General features: G+C 40.9%; 3 protein-coding genes across 3 annotated transcripts in view; 1 reads left to right on the top strand and 2 right to left on the bottom strand.

Moving 5' to 3' along the window:
- Positions 1-82: 82 nt before the first annotated feature.
- LOC103362768 (protein slowmo homolog 2) lies at positions 83-5282 on the bottom strand. The gene is given in 7 exon segments (XM_008289248.1): positions 83-2199; positions 2452-2554; positions 2762-2832; positions 3030-3119; positions 3231-3399; positions 5155-5252; positions 5255-5282. Coding segments are annotated over 7 exon segments (669 nt in total). The 5' UTR covers positions 5276-5282; the 3' UTR covers positions 83-2082.
- Positions 5283-5965: 683 nt separating this feature from the next.
- On the top strand, positions 5966-7949 carry atp5f1e (ATP synthase F1 subunit epsilon). Its single transcript, XM_008289247.1, has 3 exons — positions 5966-6074; positions 6433-6554; positions 7768-7949. Coding segments are annotated over exons 1-3 (156 nt in total). The 5' UTR covers positions 5966-6042; the 3' UTR covers positions 7770-7949.
- An 845-nt stretch (positions 7950-8794) lies between these two features.
- Positions 8795-16289, bottom strand: part of LOC103362780 (piezo-type mechanosensitive ion channel component 2) — a 50646-nt gene continuing 43151 nt past the window's right edge. The window contains exons 39-52 of the mRNA XM_008289263.1: positions 16077-16265; positions 15754-15961; positions 15481-15613; positions 15197-15344; positions 14894-15108; positions 14065-14223; positions 13791-13938; positions 13310-13498; positions 12826-12918; positions 12027-12196; positions 11402-11518; positions 10436-10515; positions 10069-10294; positions 8795-9050 (exon numbers count right to left, since the gene is read on the bottom strand). Coding sequence (XP_008287485.1) covers positions 8795-9050; positions 10069-10294; positions 10436-10515; positions 11402-11518; positions 12027-12196; positions 12826-12918; positions 13310-13498; positions 13791-13938; positions 14065-14223; positions 14894-15108; positions 15197-15344; positions 15481-15613; positions 15754-15961; positions 16077-16265 — 2331 coding nt within the window. The remainder of the gene's footprint in view (positions 9051-10068; positions 10295-10435; positions 10516-11401; positions 11519-12026; positions 12197-12825; positions 12919-13309; positions 13499-13790; positions 13939-14064; positions 14224-14893; positions 15109-15196; positions 15345-15480; positions 15614-15753; positions 15962-16076; positions 16266-16289) is intronic.

The raw sequence follows: 16289 nt of genomic DNA, 5'->3' as shown, positions 1-16289 counted from the left end.
TTAAGGTGGGCAGGGTTCTAGTTATCTAGAAAGGGACACTTCTGAACTTTGACATATTATAAAAACACACATCACCACCATGTTCATGAAACAATGACATCTCTTTATTTTTGAAACACTTCTGTGTGCACTCGTTAGATTCTGTTACATGTTCACATTCTTGGAATGTAACACCACCAAAATATAAATATAAGCCTATTTACAGCCACGGTTCTTAAAATGTTCCCCATAGAAAAACCACAAGTCACACTTCATTTGTAAAAATGAGACACTGTGTGGACACCGACGGGCTGATCGGCTAAACCAGGCTGAGCTGGACGACACGTGAGACGGACAGACAGACGGTTTGTGAACAAGATTTCTGAGAAGATCCGTTCAAATGGAGGCAGGTGTGGGAAAAGACAAACAGATGTACTTGGAAGACTCATGATGCTGCTGAGCTCGATGAAAGGTTGCTCTAACACTGTAAGATAATTTGAGTTGTAGCACGAAGCCCTGCAATGTAAACTGTAGCACTGTACATGTTCCACTGAAAACTGAATTAATGAAGTGTTTGAGAAAACAAAAGGGACACTGAGGCAAAGTCAACTATGCAGCACCTGAGAGTCTCTATGGAATAAGCCAGTAGTATAAAAACGGTGCTGCTACTTGCACAACACTCCAAGCTAACAGCTTCTAAAATCAGTGTAACAGCTACTTATAAATAACACCATCTACAGACTGCAAGATACACAGAGTGGGTTTGTTCATGGTCACAAAGTTGAAGTGTTCAAGGGTATTAGATTGGTTCCATCTGTACATCTATTATAGGCACTGTCAGTGACCCTGAACGCAACCCTGCAGGGCTCCTCCTACAACACCGTGGTGAAAAACAACACGTCTTTTAAAGGACGTTCTGTCTCCAAGTACACATGCTGATAATAAGTTAAACATTCAAGTATGCACGTTCTTATACTGTAACACTGAACTACACACGGCACATCATCAGTGGGAGAGAAAAGATAAAGAGAGACAGCAAGAAATCAAGTCGTCTTTTTACCAGAAAGACTGTAAGAGATCAAATCAGGGTTAAAGGCAAAAGCACCCTCCCCCCGCTTGGTTTAAATGAGTTGAGACTTCACTGGACTTTATCAGCAACACCCAGGCCTGTGGCGTGGACTGCTGTGGACCCTCGCAAGTATTCATGATTAGAAAACTGTCACACTTGGACCTGTTGTGTTCCAGCACCATGCGAGTACACTGTAAAACCAGCATTTCTGTCTGGTCACTCAACCAGCACACTCAGATGTCGGACAAGAGCTCTGCTTTCTCTGAGCCGCACCAGTCTTTACAAACTGTTCAGACAACAGAGTAAAACTTCGGTTTCCTGGAAAGTTTGCCTGCTTCAGTGCTTTTCCTCGTAATATAAATATTAGATACTTTAAAATAAATAGGTCCAAGAAACAGGTTTGCACAAGATCTGACTTTACATAACAGTGGAGATAAGATAAAAACAAACAAACAGCCCCGTCATGGACAGCTGATTCTCTTACAGCCTGTCTGCACTGCCAGCTTTTGGTTTTGAGATATTTTGGTCAGTTCCGCTGTACAAAGTAAGACAATCCGGAAATTTACGTAACAGTGACTCCATTTCGGCTGTTCTCAACCCATTTACGAAGCTCTGGAGGCAGTGATGAAATGTTAAAGACAAAGAGAGAAAGGAAAGTAAAGATGAAGTGGATGTGATGATGTGGAGGCACAGTGTGAATTTTAAAAAAGAGCTTTCACGTCACAAGACAAAGTCCTATGAGCTTCAAGTGCTGTCAAATTCAACCCTGTTTGTATTTTAAACTGTCATCAGCTCAACACTCCACGTCACCGCCCGCACCGATGAGACGAAAACCCGTCGGTGCAGACTGCTGAGGAGCGACGAACAGTGTTCTTGTGACAAACACACACAACAGACATACGTAGGGCCAAAGGATGGGGCTGTGGTCATTAGGCTGTGTTGGCAGATGAGGTGCGAGGTCCCCTTTGAGGGGAAAATGTTCGAGAAGTCCATCGGTTCATGATGATGGAGTAAGCAGCGATGGAAGGCCGCCATCATTTGTCTGCAACAGCTGCTGCCATGGGGACGCGCATGGTCCCACGAGCAGTCGCTGCCAGCTCCTCGATTTCTGTGTTTAACCGCCTGATGACCCACTCCATGGCCTCCCGACCCTGAGAACACACAGAAACGTTACAAAACATAATGTGTAGTGACAGATATGCTGCCATGAGAAGACCAGTTTGTCAAGGTGAGTCACAGGGAGGTTTTCCTTCAACCTTTATTTAATCTCAGAGTACTTTGAGGTATCAAGGTCTTATCTACAATGTAGCCGAGTAAGAGCATAAAAGACGTCGGCACACAAATAAACTCTGATAACAACAACATATTAAAAGGCAAAGTTAGTGGTTTTAAAGCAGCTTTACCTTGCCGGCGTTGACTGATATGGTCTTAGCCATGAGACCCTCCAGGTAGCTGCTCAGACTGACACCTTTCACACTGATCAGAGCCTCTTGTGTCAGCACCGTCCTGAGAACACAATCACACAAACAAAAGGTCACAAACAGAACAAATGAATAGTGTCTAATCCGTAATAGATTGTGCATTAATGTTATAATCTTACAATAAAAACCACAAAACATTTTAGCACAAAACACTTTGGCCTAACCAGATCCATGTGAGCTACACGATAAGAAAAAGAATAAAAGCAGTAACCATAGAAAATGAGTCACTTACTTCTCTGGGTCCTGTGGATGTGGCTTATATGTCAACTTCTCATCAACAGAAACTAGGTTAGTGAAGGAGATCTGGACAGAAAAACAAAGTTAGAATTAGTCTTTTTACATCACATACAGCATTGGTATTTAAAACAGGTTCAGAATTTAATTCTTGGAGTTAAGTAGAATATGTTCTCATGTTTGAATGCTCAAGAAATGCATTTTTGACTTATTCTCATGCTTAATATCAGTGTCAAGCAAAAGTAAAATGTATGAGTCTGACTCACGTTTGTAGATTTGAGCTCAAAGGTCTTCTGTTGGGGGTCCACTACTGAGTGCTCCTGGACGTAAGTGCATGTTCTTGTTACCCCAATGATCTGCAGGAGGAAAACACAACTCATGCTTGATACAAAGAAGAATAATTAAATATTATCAGTAAAAAATAATGAATCCTGCAGCTCAGGTTTTCCTCTTATGGTCTAACTTACAGACTTGGCCATAGCAGGAAGCCCCCACTCAGTGCTGAGCAGTCTGGTGCTGTGTAACCGTCCCTCTGTGTCCACACTTCTGTCCAGGACATCCACACCAAACACACTGGTGTTCATGGGGTTGGGGTACTTCTGCATTGCTGCCTTGGTCACCGTCTCCCATGGGTGGCTGTTAAAACACATGTTAAAATTTAGAAACAGGAAGTTCTTAAAGGCCATTAAATATTCTGATAAATGACTGAGGATGAACATGAGCTCGGCTAACACTACATGAGTTTTGGGCTGATTTACCCCTGTTTTCACTACAAACATCAAACAGAGGATAAACCCAGTCTGTGATCTTGGTTTGACCCAATGTTTGGTCCAGACTATTTGTTAGCATGAGAGGTTTACCCTCAAACAGGTTTCATATTTCCAAGTTAAAACTGGGATAAATACAGGTATTACAAAAATGCCAGGAACAGTTGACGCTGTCCTTGCCAAGCAAAGTTTAACAGCTCACCTCAAGTTCTTGTTAAAGAACAGACAAAAACTCTGCTTAATCATTTCTCATCCAGACTATCTTAGCTTTCGTCTATTGTTTTTTTCCCACTGCAGTTTAGTTCATTTTGCTGTTAATAGTGTCTTCAGTCTCCCTTTGTTTACATCTGCTTCCCAAATAGATCCAATCTTTTAGTGTGTGATATGCAGTTATTTTTCAATCTTGTAATATGTGCAAGTCTGAGAAAAGAGAAAGTAATATGTTTGTCTTTATATGTATGACGCAACCTGATTTAAACCTGTTAGGAATTTAAACTTGTCTTTATATATAAAGACTAGTTAATTCAGCACTGGATATCAATTTCCCTCACTGATAACTGAGCAAAACCTCTTTTTTTTTCTCAATATGCTTCATGCAAGCATCACCTTAAAAAGTAATCATGCCTGTGTTTCACTAATTATAGATGTAACACTTACCAAAATGATGAAGCAGTAATAATAAAACGATCTGTTCACATTAATGGCACATTTGACGTTTTGGGGCAAACGTGATTGAAAAGCAGCAATCATTGAATTCCATAGAAACGATCGATGCGAAATACAACGTATAAGAATCATTCTGTGTGAATTTCACAGGTTAAATTTTAATAGAGAAATCGATGCAGGACCAGCAGCAGCAGACTGGAGCCGCCCAGCAGGCTGCTCTCCGCCGACATGCAGCAGGAGGAACGCCCCCCTCCGTACAGCGCAACGATCATCATCACTACGTTTTAATCTAGAAACTTCCAGGAATGGACAAAAGCAGGAAGATTATTATTTGCTTTTTTGTTGTTGTTTTGCTTCCTAGCGAGCAGAAACAGTCACGGACGGTTGTATTCCCGTCGCTGTTTCTCCTTTGACGGGCAGACAGCCTGTTATGTAATGCTCAAAGTAGCGGTACATAACGTCAAACCCGTGGGCAGATTGTGATCCCGGAATTAAGCAGTAACACGTGAAAAACACATGAATCCATTCACCTTCTTGAGACTGAAATGATGCGATAAGCCTTAACAAAATAACGTACGTAGCTTAAGCAGCTACAGCATCCTATAGCGGTAGTTAGCTTAACGGTTAGCAGCGAAAGCTAACCTCAAAAGTTAATTCGGCTAACAGCAGCTTAGTCCCAGTACATACAAATATCAAAAATAATGTAGATACCAGCTAAAAAAATAAAATTAATAGCGAATAGAAGGCTATGTGCTTTAAAAATATTCAACTGTTAGCTCGGTTAGCCGACGGCTATTTGTATGTAGTTACCTAACTTGTGTGTAACCTTAGCGGCTACATGCTAGCAGCAGTGCCCCGGACAGCAGCGGGAGCCTCGAAAACTGATTACACAACAGGGAACCGTCCACATAACAGCAAAGTCTGTATAAGACATTATTTCAGAAAGACAACGACTTACTTGAAAATGTGCTCTGACGCCCAGATCTTCATTTTTACAGGCTTTGATGTCAGGGCTCGGGAGCCGGCGACAGACGACAGCGTGACCGGAGCGAGGAAGGAGGAGGAGCCGTGGGAGACATTTTTAATACGGCCTCAGTGGTGACGCTCCCCCTGGTGGCGGAAACAGCTACTGCATGCTACCCAAACCCAATTCTGAGGTACCGTTACCTTACTTAAGCGTTTTATAATACTGCCTTCTTCTCCACGTAATGTCTCAGGACAAATGTTGTATGAATTATTCAAATACATATATGTTATAGCTGGGCCTATAGTTAGCAACACTGTAGAAGTTAATATGCTTGCATACAAGCAGTTTCATTAATTTTGAAAATGACAAATTTTGTATTAAATGAATTTTGATTTTGCACATTGTGTCTCACTTTTAGGTCTATGCTGGTTTATTCTACAATTAAGCTTAAGGGGATATTTTTAATTACAGTGTTAAAATAGCATCTGTTTAGGTTATTAGCATTATCAAAGTCAAAGAACTCTGTCATGTCACAAAACAGGAGAAAATGCCAAAAATGGAACTTCTACAAAAAAAGAAAAATCTGTCAAATTTCTTTAAAAAAAAATATATGTAAACGTTTTCTTGTTTTTATGACAGGTGGTCTAAAACAAATGTTCATCCCTGTATAAAAATGCATGCAGTTGCTTATTTTGTAATCAATGTCATTGATCAACAGCAGACAGAGGGACAGGTGTCATCTGAGGCGGGACAAGTGGTTGTCATAGCTGTCAATCATGATAAAGCTCCGTTCTGATTGGTGAAGTAAAAGCCTGGCGTATTTTACACACGTCATCACGCACATTTTCGACCTGTCCTTGAAGCTACAATACAGGCAAGATGGTCGCATACTGGAGACAGGCAGGCCTCAGGTAGAAAATATGAAGAAATATACAATTGTCAAGGATGCTTTGGAGTAAATGTTGACTACGCCGTTTGTATTAGGATTTGTTATAGTAACTAAGTACTCTCACAAAGTATTTTTGTGTTTTTGTAGTTAAGTCCTTCCCAGTGCTACATAGCTAGTTAGCATGCTAGCTTGAGTTAGCTTTTCCACCACATGCATTTAACCTGCAGCATTGTCGTTAGGCTCTAATTATACACGATGTGTCTTTTACAATCATGCAAACATTTTAATTGAGTGCGTCGTTGTGTTTGTCTTTTAATTTCTGTCACTGTCAATCGTGTTGATATTTTAGCATGCGGCTAACAAGTGTGTCCTCTCTGCAGCTACATCCGCTTCTCCGCTGTCTGCGCTAGCGCAGTGCGGGCTGCACTGAAGCCGCAGTTCAAAACCGAGGCAGTAAAGGCCGCAGAATCCAGCGTCAGAGTCATCAAACCCAAAACAGCATGTAAGTTTAAAAGATATATGTAACTATCCGCCTCATATAGTAAATCACGGTCCCCGACAGATTACGTGTCAACAAGAGGCCGCTGTGACATTGAACGCTGACTGTGTGCAGAAAGTGGTGCAAAAAGATTTTAGGGCATCAAAAGTGAATTTGATATCTTGTGCAGAATAGTCCTTTAGAGTAATGCATTATTAAATTGTGTTTTAATTACTGTTGCACAATCATTTAAGCACTATAATGTGTGTCTTACCTAGTCAAGGTGGAGCTGACTTAGAACATACATAACAATGCATGTTACACTGTGCGTCAGTTTGCTGAAAGTGTGTATAGATTTTATATATTCAGCTACTTCAACATATCAATCAAACTACACAAGTAATAATTTTGTTGTTAAAGCTATAAGGAGACGTACACAAATAGAAAAAAAGTTGCAGTGGCCTCTTTGCATATCTTGACTTAAGGTCCATCAGACCTCTGAGCAGGCTGCTGTGTTGTTTATCCCTACCAATTTGCATTTAAGTTTGTTATTGCTGTAGATGAAGTGTCTATTGCCTGTACATATATTGCTATGGTTTTATCGCCTGGGCCTGTGTTGCTTTCACATTTAAGTACAATATTAATGTCAAGGTGGAGCTAACTTGGTATACAAAAAACGATGTGTCATGTAGTCTGTCATAGTTTTCTCAAAATATTCATATGTTATCTGTGAAGTCCTTATGTTGGTATAAAGTAGGTCTGAAGTACATGAACCACCAGTCGACCAGTTGTAGACTGTAGTTGGAATGGAAGTTTGTGCACTTCGGTATACAGCTGCCCTTTCCCTGTCTATCTAGACAAAATAATTTATTATCCTTAAAAATGTAATGTCCATGTATGTCTCAGTTTCAAAGCAGATCAAAATATTTTGTTCATTAGTTTCTGTGTCTGATAGTGCCTTTTATATGGTAGACATGAAGGCACATGTCAAGTGCGAAAGTTTTTTTTGTGCTTCGGCATTTCTTTTTAAAATGAATAGAAAATAATTGGACCTGGTGAGGTGACCTTTTACGTGGCACCAATTTTAAGTGTAAATTTCATGAGTTTAAGGTTTACTGTTGACTCTAATCCATGGTGGCTGAAATCAGATTCTCTTACATTCTATTAGGAGTTCAAAATGCATTTTCATGAGGATGGTTCAATAATATTTTGTCTGTCTGCTCTGTTTTCTCTGCAGGATGTGACACTGTGATGTAGATAGTTTTTTCCTGTCACGTTCTGTCCTGCACAACATGGAGATGGAAAAGAAGCTGGACAACATCAAGATGACGTGTTAGAGACCGGGGACCTGAATGAAACTGCATATTTGCCCTTTGATTTGTAATTAAAGTTGTATTAAAGATGGATATTGGAAACACATTTTCTCCTTGTATTCTTGCCTTGCTGGTGACTAATGCACACAGAGCACAAATGAAACGCTGAAACATTTTTGTCGAACATTTTTTATTTTGGTATAAATAAACTGATGCAATAGTCTACTTAGTTGTATACAGAAACATGGTATTGACTGAGGTATGTGTGTGTTGATCCATGACAATATCACCGATTTCACTGTCCTAAAAGAATCTAAATCTGAGAATTGGATGTCGGGGCGACATTAGACCAGTAACAACTTGAACCCAAAACCGATAGAAAAGCATGCATTGCCCAGTGGGCAGAAAATGGAATAAATAATAAATTATAGCAAATTAAAACTGGCAGTGACTTTTTTAAACTGCAGTTTAGATTAAGAAGTGTGATGGTCAAATGTCTCCGAAATTATTTTTAACACAATTTACATTTGTATGATGAAAGTCATTTTACAATTTTGAGGAATTGAAGTTTCAGCTGACAAATGCGAGGCACAGAAATTGCTCAATAATGAACTAAAATTCTAAGCAGTCTATCATCAGGTCAGAGATGTTTTGTAGTCTTGAATTGTTTTCCATTAAAATCAATAGATCAGTTTAATATTAACAATGACTTATCCTCTTGTGAAAAATTCTTTGCTTTCCTTGTCCATGAAGGTCAGAGGTCAAGAGTGGTAGCTGGATGTTTAAGCCTCTTGGTCAGGAGCACTACAGCAGGGTTCATAATTACATCTGGGTCATTTTCTAAATTCAACCTGCTGCTCCGTTACTTGCTCAAATACCTCCATTTGAGTGACAAAAGTTCACTGTGGACACTGGAACATCTCGTACTGACAGATGTTATGCCGCTAAGCCCTAGCTGTCTTTCTTCTCTCTGGTCATCTTGATCATGGTCTCCGGTGATCGGTAGAGGAAGATGAGTTTCTCAAACAGAGTCTCCTCCAGCTCCATCTCTCCCGTCTCCCGCACCACGAAAATGTCCGTGCAGAGCTTCAGGACTCTGTCCACGCACGGCAGCTCCTCAAACATGATGGACCTGGATATACCGTTGAAGAATTCCCTGACAAACTTTCCGATGACCAGCACCACTGACATGTACAGGCCTACGATGCTGCAGTGAAAAGAGAGTGAACAGGGTTGTATAAGTCTGCATAGGAGAAAGTTGGCATTTTTCCTGCAGTGAGACATTTATTTGAAATAAGATAAAACTTTATTAATCCCAAACAAAATTCTTGTGCCAGATATTGCTCAGAAAAAACAAAATAACATGAAATGCTTTGCCTAAAAAATAGAAAAGCTGTAAGACACACAATACAAGACTAGACAAGCTAAAATAAAGCTAGAATAGAACAGTTAAGAATTAATGCTGGCCGTTATACGGAGGCAAAAGGTATATGTACGGTTGTAAAACGTCAACTAAAGCTTTGACAACATTTTGACTTATTAATCTTAACACAGTAGATTTGCTCAGATCTGCTCATGTTTAGAGCTGCTGTAGATCGGCCCACTACGGTGCTCACAATTGCACTGGGTTTAAAATGTTCCAAGAATCACATTTGAAAAACGCAAAAGATGAATCTCGTTCCAAATATTAATAAAAGAGTGCAGAGTACAGTTTCAGCATCTGTCACTGCAAACTTTCCAATAGAGCTCCAGCACATGTGTTACTTTGAAACTTCAGCAAAACACAGCAATCGGGACAAATTGTGCCGTATTTGTGGGCTGTATGTAAAACCTGGACAGTGGTGACAGCTGTGTTAAGATTAAACTCCACACTCGTGATTTTCTTTCCATGTCTTGTTATTCTCGTAGATTGATCGTCAGTGTCAGTATCTGTCAGAGAGAGATCTCACACAACCGGAAAAAGACGTTTTAGCACTTTGCAGTAACACTGGAAGAAATCCCAGCAATAGACCTCATCACTGCCACAGAATCTCCCATCAGGAGCAACAAGTTGACGGAGTCAGAGGCCGAACAACTACGGCTTAAAGTATGACTGATGAAGCCTCTTGGATGAAAGGTGAAACGTCTTCAAGGAACTTAAGCAAGTCCAGTTGCTGCGATTAATCTACGAGAATAACCAGGACCTGGATGACTGAGAATCTTCACAGACACGTCTTGTTACTTACCCGTGTCCCGCCAGAAAGCCCAGACTGGACGGGCTGACTTTATCACTGAATATCACTATCTCGATGCTGTGACACTTGTGCTCGGAGGAGGTGACAACTGGGGAGCACTCCTCCACCACCCACCACTGGTCTGTGTCCTTCTCTGACGTCCCGTTGACCTGCTGAAGCATGATTGACATGGGTCTGAAGAAGGCCAGCGACTGGAGGTCCGGACGGTCCGACATGTCTGAGGGAAGACGTGCAGGGGTTGAATTAGACTGTACATCCTCACTAAAGCCAAAGAGCAGCTGCCAAGATGAATTCCTTTGGGTGTTATGAGCACAATGCAGGTGTATAATATAAATCAATCATCTGTACTACAACTCACCTACTGCCATTCTCTTTGCCATTTTGGACACTGGTCCTTTGGGACCCCTGATGAACTTTGGCAGCAGAGAATTAATGATCCTACGAGAGAGAAAAATATTATTTCAGACATGACAAAATAAATGCAACCTGGAGCCTCTGATGGTTTTTATTCTGGGCTACTTATGTGTTCCCTTACAGTAAGCTGCTATTCCCTCTGATTTATATAGAAAGACTAAGCTGTATGATGATATGAGGGTGTTTCAAAAAGTTCTGTGCCGCCAGAAAACATCACAGATTGTTCTTGCATCATTTTTCAAGATAGTTTCCTTTGACTTCAACGCACTTGGTCGACCGATGTTCAGGCTTCGCTACCCCATCTTGAGCTTCCAGATATATTTGGCTGCTTCTGCCATCTGATGCTGTGTGGACGGACGCCACGCAACAGCACGCCAGCTCAGAGCTTTCCTCTGCTTTTGTCTTTGATTGCTTCTTTCAGTTTTCACTTTCACAGAAATCTCTCACTGTCCTGAAACACAGAAGCCATCACCTTGCCTACAGATGCTACATGCTTGCACTTTTTTTCGAGAGGCAGACAGAAATGACTACAAACATCTGAGTTTTTGTGCACAGTGATGTAACGCTTTATAGTGTCCAGTTATGCCCCAAAATGGGAGTTACGCCCCTTGTCTCCACCTGAGGCAGAGAACCTATTGAAGTATCCTCATATACAGCAGCAGGTCGATGCATCCTCTGGCAAAAGTGTCTATCTTTGCAATCTGAACGATAACTATAGCACACAGCCAGACAAAGTAACCGCAGAGCAGGTTTTGACTGTATGAGTTTATCTCAACTGAAGCCCTTCCTTGCATGTTTCTTTGATTTAATTGCGCTGTCCTGAAACATTAACAAGAAATTTGATTCCAGCATCTGAAGAAGTCACGACAGTACAAGCAAACAGGCTGGTTGTGTGCTGACTGAGACTCACACAGGTCTGCTGCTGTCGCCTTTGAGTATGCGGACGATCCCTTCCCTCAAGGTTTTGTCGTCAAACTTCATCGTGTTTTCTCCCATCGTCTCTGCATTCATTGATATGGCCGAATCCCTGAGGAGGGCGGGAAGGATGTAAATCACATGTGCCAAAGTTTGCTCAGTTACAAAACGCAGCCAAACGATTATATGATGTTGTTACTGAACAGAGACACACATAAAGGATGTTAAACTAAAAGGAAATCGTACGTTTCTGTGGCAACAAACACTAGGCTTGTATCGTATGAGCAGGGTGGACAGAATTCTGATTAATATAACGATATATGTAGTAAATGGACACATTTAATGCAGAGATTCATGTATATTTATATCTTTTCATATGTGAACTATTTAACTAGAAGGCTTTATCTTAATGAGGTCAATTATTTTTAAGGGAATCAGCTTTCTTTTGTTTGGTTCAACAAATTAACCAAAAACAAATCAGAACAACAAGTAGAAGAGAAACACCTGTAAGACAAAGAGGAAGAAAATGCATTGAAGCACTGAAGCGTCCATGAATGATCTACATATATACGTCTGCATGTAAAACACACAAACAAACACACTTATGCAAACTGACAGACCTGAGCAGCGTCCAGCGTAAAGTCATTTGTATGTAAGAGGAGTTGCTCAGTTCCTGTATCATGGCGGCTCGACTGGCCGGGCTGATGCTCCACAGCAGACTGGCATCGCTCTTGATCTTAGCAACAATAATGTCTTCCGCAAAATAGTTCATTATGAACTGCATAGCAGACTGAAGGAAGGGAAAGGAGGGCAAAAACGGGATTAGATTTCCACGATTATTTCAGTGACTTTAAGTATTTAAAGCGACACTTAAGGAGCTGATGTCACTCCACAAACAAGATGATGTATTAAACATTAAGACAGTTCTGACGCTGTCGGGGTAATAAGGTAACTCATAATGTTATCGTCAGCAAACTCATGTTCATGTAACACAGAGGTGATATGAAACCTATAAAAGTCAAAGTGACTCCAAATAGGGAGTTAAAAATCAAACTTACACTTAAATATTTTGTGCTACATTTATATATTTATTCTTAATTTACTAATTCATTTTCATATTAGAAAATATAGAAAAAACACATATTTGGCAAAGGCCAGTCATTCCTCTCGTCAAATAATAATCAACCAGTGTTGCATCTGAACCTTATGTTGGTTTTCTGCTCTAATAATTGGCTGATAGTGAATAAGAGGTGTTCCCCTCTGTGGTCATAGTCAATTTTACAATTAAGACAAACTGTGATCATCATCATTTATGGTTTTATAATCATCATTTTTGAAGATTGCTGTTTAGTTTATGTTGCTTATTGTCTCAGACCTTGTGATTTTGTTATATTTATAGTGAAACAAAATGGCTCTTACTCCATGAGTGGCATAAACTTTGGTGAGTCTGTTGAAATCAGCTTCTGTGTACGAGATCAAGTTCTGCTCCTGAGCGCTCATAGTGAACAAAGGCTGTGAACAGAAACAGAAATACATATACACAACTATTTAGATTAAAAAAAAAAAAAAAAAAAAGCATCTACAGTAGAAACAGACGATGAATGCACTGTATAACTAAACCATGATGCTACTGCAGAGAAGAGGGAATTTGCTGTTTTCTCAGGGCAACAGAAGAAGTGATTGTGGTGGTAAATGATGAAAACAGGTAGCGTTTATTCACACAATATAACATTTGCATTTTTTTTTTGCTGTAGCACTTCAAGCACAAATGAGTTTGCTGTTTCACCTGTGAAAGAAGCAAGATGTTTTTTTTCAAAGGTATTAACCCAGTAGCTTCAGTGTCGACAATATGAACACACAAACCCTAAAAGTGAACACAGAAGTTCATCGTGTCCACTCTGACCTCGTATCCTGAGATGCTGAGCTGGATTGAGACGTCCACTGGCGGATTGGTCACTCCGGCCGCTGATTGGACCAGTGACATGAAGAGCAGCGGGAACCAGATGATGCTGATGAGAGCGAAGATGATGAATCCTCCCATGCCGTATTTCACCACCTTCTTCTTCTTCTGCCCTGGAGGGTGTGGGTATTTCTAGAGGACATAGAAAATAAATGAATGAAAATACTTCTCACCTTAAAGTTTCCAGTCCACTGAGTAGTAAAATGTATTTATTTTTGTTTCCTTAGCCTACAAAGTTGTTTCAGGACTAAAATGTTCTTTTATTTTTTTTTGGATTATTACATTTTTTTTTTAACCTAATGCACCTTTAGTATTATTTACATATAAGTCTGAGTGCATGGTTTTGTATTAATCCTGGTCAATACATCGCAGTGACGGTGGAGATGAAATGCAGCCAGCAGCACAGTAAAATGCTCCCACTTACTTTCTCAGACTCCCTCCAGCACTTGAGGATAAATATATTAGCATAGATGTCTTCAACACAAATCCAACTGGAGAGAGACAGAGTGGTGTCAGTCCAAACCCAATCCATCACCGCCCTCAGCTCCGTCAGGAAGGGAACCATCCGGAAACTGAAAGAGAAAAGAAGAACAACAAAGATGAACTTTCTACAATGCACCATACAAACTACTGAAAACAGAGACATTTCAAACCACGACAGAGGCCGTTATTATGAAAGGCAGTGACTGCTGTTTTACCCTTGGAAGAGGAAGAGGTTCAGGTAATTGTAGTTCTTGGTGAGGAAGTTGCCCAGGATGCGGTTTGGGTAGCCACACTTTATCTGGTAGGCAGAAAGGCCGAAGTAGATACACTTTACAAAGTACCACAGCTGAGCGATCGGGTTATTGTTGAACCTCCTGGAAAAAACAGACACAGACGAGATGTCAGTCTTTCATTGTAATCAGTCAGATTGCTGCCATAATTTTTTTTGATACAAGAGGATGCCAAAGTCAGAAAATATTACATTCTAGAGTCTCTAGATAGATGCTTTATCCATCCCCTGGGGGAAATTCAAGGTATCCAGTACCTCACACATTAGATTTAAAAAACAACAACAACAAAAAACATGTGCAAATCGTGCCGGTAGAAGAAATAAGGGGCAAAGTCATGCTGATATTTTGTAATAAAAAAGAGGATGTAAACACTGTATAACAACAAAAATCAGAAAGAAGCTTAAACAACTGGAATTAGGAAGGTTTTTTTCAGCTTCCTCCCACAAGTCCAAAAACATGTTGAGGTTAATTGTTGATTCTAAATTGTCTGTAGGTGTGAATGTGAGTGTGCTTGGTTGTCTGTCTCTAAGTGTAGCCCTGTGATAGACTGGTGACCTGTCCAGGGTGTCCCCTGCCTTCACCCTGAGTCAGCTGGGATAGACTCCAGCCCCCCACGACCCTAGTGAGGATTAAGCGGTGTATAGATAATGGATGGATGTTTCAGAAAAGACTAGATCAACTGATGAGTATGAATGAATTCAAAGGCTGTGTGAACAAATGAGGAGATTCATAAATTTGGCTGAAGGACTCTGACCTCTCTGTGACCCCGGGGAGGATGAAGAACATCCAGAAGTGAATGCCGAACACCAGCACCACCTGGAAGACACACTTTCCCATCAGAGACTTCTTCAGATACAGGGCCCGGTCCACTATCATGGTACCGAACTGCATAAGCAGCATGACCAGAAAGGCCTCTGGAACCTGGTCCTCCGACAGGGACTCCGTGATGTCGACTACTGCAGAATATTTCTACGGAGAGACAAAAACCGGCCTCATTGTGTGACATTGTACATATCAGGGTTTTTAAACGTAATATGCATGTTTGGTCTCGACTCACCCCAAAAGCCCAGTATCCGTATATAGTGACAATGAAGTTGACTACATCGATGAGAAACATGAGTGCGTAGACGTCACACACAGGACTGTAGTCTGGGTGGATGATGTCATAGAAGAACTGCCTTATGGGTAAGTAGATGTGAAGCGCTCTGCAGAAACACAAGAAGCTACAGCATCAGAATCACACGCGCTCAGCCGGTACACACTTTACAATCCACAAAATTTGCAAAAACAGAACGCCATCTGCAGCTTATGTTGTCACACCATATCTGAAACAAAACTCACACTTCTATGATGGCAGCTTTGGCTTGCAGCATCCGCTCTCTGATCTGCTGTCTGATCCTCTGTTTCCTGGTCAGAGGAACTTTGTTTCGCTGACGTCTCTTTTTCTTGCTGTGCTGCCTCTTGGGCTTCACCTCTCCAGTAAAAAACAAAAAGATAAAGACATTTTATACATGTCAGGTAATAAAGGCCGTGTGCCAGCTATCAAAAGAAAAGCACAGATCCACCCACTAATCCACATTTAATTCAAAACATCTATGTTTTCTGAATATTCACCATGAGATTCTGAAGATTCGCCTTTTTTTTGTCTGCAGAATAAGGAGGAGGTGGATGCCTGGAAGGGGAGGAACTTGAGCCGGCGGGAGGGTTTTTCTTTGCTGCCCATCTTATCGCCTCCTGTCATCTTCTTCTTGTCCACTTTCTTCTTCATCTTCTTGAAGAAATCTGGCATCTCGACCTCCTTGTTGTCCCAGAGTCCGTGGCACTGTAGTGTTCGGGACATTTCAACATGATTGGTGGTCACTTGAGAGATTAAAAGAAGCAGACGGGTTTATTTGAATGAGTAGATATGTTAAAAAACTATTTTTTTTCACAGCTACCTTGAGAATAGATCTGTGGAAGAACAGAGCAAGCAGCTGGATGAGATCAAACAGGACGTAGCCGTCTTTCTTTTCCACCCCGATGATGTTGGGCAGAGCGAAGGGCCGGTCGGCGTTGATGCCTCGGTAGGCAGACGTGGTCCAGGGGAAGAAACCAAACTGGAAAAAGTACTTCACCACAACAGTCAGCTGAAACAAAGAGAGAGGAGACAG

This window comes from Stegastes partitus, unplaced genomic scaffold (assembly GCF_000690725.1).
Source record: "Stegastes partitus isolate 25-593 unplaced genomic scaffold, Stegastes_partitus-1.0.2 Scaffold601, whole genome shotgun sequence".
NCBI classification, from domain to species: domain Eukaryota; kingdom Metazoa; phylum Chordata; class Actinopteri; family Pomacentridae; genus Stegastes; species Stegastes partitus.
The sequence above is the reverse complement of the archived record's forward strand: the minus strand, read 5'-3'. Positions and strand labels throughout refer to the sequence as shown.